The sequence below is a fragment of the Dendrobium catenatum genome, unplaced genomic scaffold (assembly GCF_001605985.2).
Source record: "Dendrobium catenatum unplaced genomic scaffold, ASM160598v2 fragScaff_scaffold_456, whole genome shotgun sequence".
Taxonomy (NCBI): domain Eukaryota; kingdom Viridiplantae; phylum Streptophyta; class Magnoliopsida; order Asparagales; family Orchidaceae; genus Dendrobium; species Dendrobium catenatum.
The window spans coordinates 163366-167745 of NW_021318918.1; the positions used below are offsets into that span (position 1 = coordinate 163366).

At 36.2% G+C, this 4380-nt stretch overlaps 1 protein-coding gene across 1 annotated transcript; it reads right to left on the reverse strand.

Annotated features, from left to right (window-relative positions):
- On the reverse strand, positions 1 to 3054 carry LOC110096115 (receptor-like protein 7). The gene has a single exon (XM_020821886.2). It carries the CDS (start codon positions 3036 to 3038, stop codon positions 198 to 200), a length of 2841 nt encoding a protein of 946 aa, XP_020677545.2. The 5' UTR covers positions 3039 to 3054; the 3' UTR covers positions 1 to 197.
- Positions 3055 to 4380: the final 1326 nt, after the last annotated feature.

Below are 4380 nucleotides of genomic sequence, written 5' to 3' on the forward strand. Positions count from 1 at the left end.
TTGAGATGAATGCACAACCACTATTGCCATTGAATGTAATTGAGACGATGTAAAATATACAATACATTATTGTCGTCATTGTCGTAGATGAATACAAAGGTCTTCAAATTGATGTACATCCCAATATTGATGTAATTGAGATGAATGCCAACATGTCTAATTAGTACAATGCTTTTATAAAGAGTTTTTCATGCAAATTATCCATCAATAGGTCTCCTGCCTCTCCTTCTTCTATCACAGCACATGACATCAAGCACAACAACTATTGCCATTGAACCTCCAAATCCGACACCAAATAATATTCCCAGTATAATCATATATCTTCTATTCTTTGGAGCTCGGTTTCCTAAATCTGATGAAGTCATAGTACTGTTCACTCTTGGAACTGATGTATTGCATGGAAGCAAGCATAATCCGTTATTTCCCTCAAATGAAGTGTTCGGGAAAGTGGAGAATTGACCTCCAGCTGGAATGTTTCCTACCAACTTATTGTAGGAGAGGTTTAAATATTCCAAGAAATCTAAAGAAGCCAACTCTTTTGGGATCATACCTGAAAGGCTATTCATTGAGAGGTCCAATGACTCGAGCTGTGATAAATTCCCAAGTTGTGGAATAATTTTACCTCTTAAATGGTTATGTGACATGTTGAGCACTTGAAGGGAGCTAAGTTGGCCAATGGTTATGGGAATCTCTCCTTCAAACAAATTGTTGGAAAAATCTATTGACTTGAAGATCATCCAAAACTTTTGTATTGTCATTTGTTGTGCCTTGTTCATGATGGTGAGCATACCCAAATAATAGTATTGGCTTAGAAATTCAAGTGTAACGTCATATGATATGTCTATTTTACCTATCGTCATTGACTTGAAATTATAGAAGCACTCTGCACATAATTTGCCACTAAAGTTATTGAATGAGATGTCCAAGACGTGCAACATAGAAAAAGTATAATCTATTTCAAGATTTCCATCAAAAGGCCCAACTTTCCCATGCAATTTATTAGAACTTAAAACAAGAACCCTTAGAAATGACAAATTTCCCAACCAATAAGGAAATGTGTCATTTATGTTATTATTCCCTAGGTCCAGAATCTCAAGTGATTGACAATTAGATAGAGACCTAGGAATCAGCCCATCTAATTGGTTGTCTCTGAGATCTATAATTTGTAATTCACATTTTGGACTAATTTCATCGGGGATGGCTCCAATAAGCTGATTTCCTCTTATTTTTAGCACTTGTAGATCAACTCCTTTCAATAAGCATGATGGAATAGAACCTATTAACCTATTATTCGATAAATCAAGTACTAATAAGTTGGTCATATTGCATATGAATGGTGGGATTTCTCCAGTCAAGCTATTATTTGCAAGAAAAAGATACTTTAATGAATTTTGGTGTGAGGTGATATTGAAAGAGATAAAAGATGTGAAATGATTGTTTGAGAAATCTAACAATATAACTTCAGTTAATAGGAAAAGAGGAATTGGACCTTCAAGCATGTTGGAATTGAGATCAATAAGTGTAAAATCAATATTATACGTAGTAAGATTAAGGGGAGGCTCTGCAACATGCGTGAACATATTGAAAGATAAGTTCAATACTGAATAAGTTCTCCAAAACCAGCTTGGTATTTCCCCATGAATTCTATTATTTGAGAGGTCCAAGGTATCCATCACATGTGAGTAATTTATGATTGTAGGGATCTTAGTTAGATTGCAACTAGCTACTGCCAAATATGATATTATAGGAAAGGAAGATAAGAAAGATCCATTATACACATCCCATGAATTCAGCGAAAGTCCGCTATTTGAGAGGTCCAAAAATTTGAGATTCTTGAGATCCTTGATAAACTCAAACTCTAAGTCTCCACTAAAATTATTTAAACCAAGTTCAAGCTCACTAAGTCCTGATATTTGAAATAACGATTTTGGAAGATGCCCTTGTAGATTATTATTTGATAAATCTAAAAGCTCTAGCTGTGATAGATTCCCTATTGAAGGTGGTATTCTCCCAGAAAATTGACAACCAGAGATTTTAAAATATTTTAAAAACTTGAGGTTGCCTATTGTATCAGGTAAATTCCCAAAAAAATTAGTATCTTCAAGATATAAAGCTATTAACTTACTGTCCTCTGAAAATTTTGGAAGAGAACCAGAAAGCATTGGATTGTACGAGATATCAAGATACTGTAATTTTTTTAGTATAAATATTTGCTTGGGAAAAACACCTTTGAATTGGTTTCCTGAAACTTCTAATGAAGCTAGAGAAGTAAAATTGACAAATGAATAAAGAATGTTATAGTCCAAATTATTGCCTGTAAGGTCAAGACTATTTAATTGAGGGAGCATGGACAAAGAGGAGCAACAACTAGCACCGAAGAGGGAACAAAATCTCATGCTTAGCACCTCAAGTGCAGAGGTGAAGTTGGCTAGAGCACCAAACAATTCATTATGGTATGGCGAGAGATCTACAAGGTCAAGATGAAGGTCCCTCAAGCTGCTCATGTTTCGCAAAAATATTTGTTTACTAGTGAGCGAAAGCCCCCCAAATCCATTATCAAAGGAGGAGAGGTCAAGGAAAGTCAACTTCGTCAAGCGAAAGATACCAATGGGAATCTTCCCAGCAAATCCAGCATTAGAAAGATCGAGGCTTGAAAGATTTGCAAGACGGTCCCACCCGTCACTTGGAATGGATATTCCACGAAACTGGTTGTCGGCAAAATTGAGAGTGCGTAAAGATGTGAGATTGAAAAGGCTAGGATCAATCATACCCGACATGAACCGAATACTTAAATCAAGGCCTATGATCCTTCCCGAGGATTCATCACATGTCACACCCTCCCATATGCAACAATTCGTGCTTGGCTGCCATGTATTGAGGTAAGCAGAAGTAAAGCCACGCTTCAGCTGGAGAAGCGCTGAGCTCTCTGTGTGGATACATTGACCAAGAGCATTACAGTTAATAAAAAAAGCATTAAAAAAAAATGAGAGAAGTAGTAGATGCAGAAAGATAAGCGAGTTGATACGAAATGGCTCCATTCAAAAGAGGGTGCAGAGATATGATTTAAGTGACAATATTTGTCAGCTTTAAATAGAAAAACAAAGCCATAAAAGTCGTCTCACCGGTCAAGTCATGGCTGTGGTTATATGTCGGATGGTGGAAGACGCCATAGTGTAAGCCAATTTTAATTTATTTTAAAAAAATTATTAAATTAATAATTAACTTAAATAATAACTTAAATGAGTTATTATTTTAAATATTTAAAATAAGATGCTAAATTAATAATTAATTTTTTTAGTTTAACAATTGATTAATAATTAATAATTTAATAAAGTTATTTTAATATTATATTTTAATTTATTTTAAATTTTTTTTTCTATTTTATTCCATTTAATATAAAGAGTTTTCTTTATAGCACATTTTGTTCTACATCAAAGTGATTGAGTACTTGAAATCCTAAAAGTGTTGTGTTCGAATCCCATGGGTGCCACGTGCACGGGCAGGCGTCTGGGCAGCGGAATGGGTGCCGCCAGGCGTTTGGGCAGTGCGGGGTGAGCTAACAGTCAAGCGTCTGGGCAACGGGGCAGCCGAGTAGCTCGGTATTGGAAGGCAGTTAGGTAGCTTTGACATGCGGGCAGACGACCAAGCATTGCTAGGCGGGTTGGCATGCGAAGAAATTCCACCGAAAAAAATTTTCTGGCAAATTTTTTTCTGTGGAGAATTTTTGTGACACTCGTTTTACTGTTGAAAATTTTTTTGCCCTAAATCTTCTGCAAACTTTTCAAATTAACAGGAAACTTCTCAATTTTTCATCAAAAAGTTTTCCGGTAATACGTGAATTTGCTGTTATGACCGAAGGTAAATTTCCCAATAAATTTGACAAAGAAAAGTTTGAGGCATGAAAGATACGCTTATTGGTCCCACCTGAAATGTGGAATGGATATTTCATTGTTGAAAAATATGATTGAGTTAAGAATTGGGATTGAAGAGGTTGTGAACAATTGTATCAGTTATGAACTGATTATTTAGGTCGACGCCTATGACCCATCTATATTCAGCACATGTCATTCCCTCCCAACTATAGCAGTCCATTCTTGCATTCACCAACCTGAAATTCGACTCGGACCTGACACGAAAAATTTTACGTTCAGATCAACTTGTTTGCAGTACAGGTTTGGTTCGAGTTTGAGATTCCGACTCTTTTGTAAAATTGTTTTAGGTTTCGATTGACCTGAAAATCCAAAATCAACTCAAAATGAACAAACTCGATCACGTTGGATCCACTTCCGCTGTCGCCGTTATGGGCCCCGAGCACATCGTTGTTGCCAACTGTGGCAATTCTCAAGCTGTTTTGTGCAAGCAAGGTGCCTCCATTCCACT

Coding starts and splice junctions, on each gene's coding strand:
- LOC110096115 (XM_020821886.2), bottom strand. CDS start 3,038: ATGGAGCCATTTCGTATCAACTCGCTTATCTTTCTGCATCTACTACTT.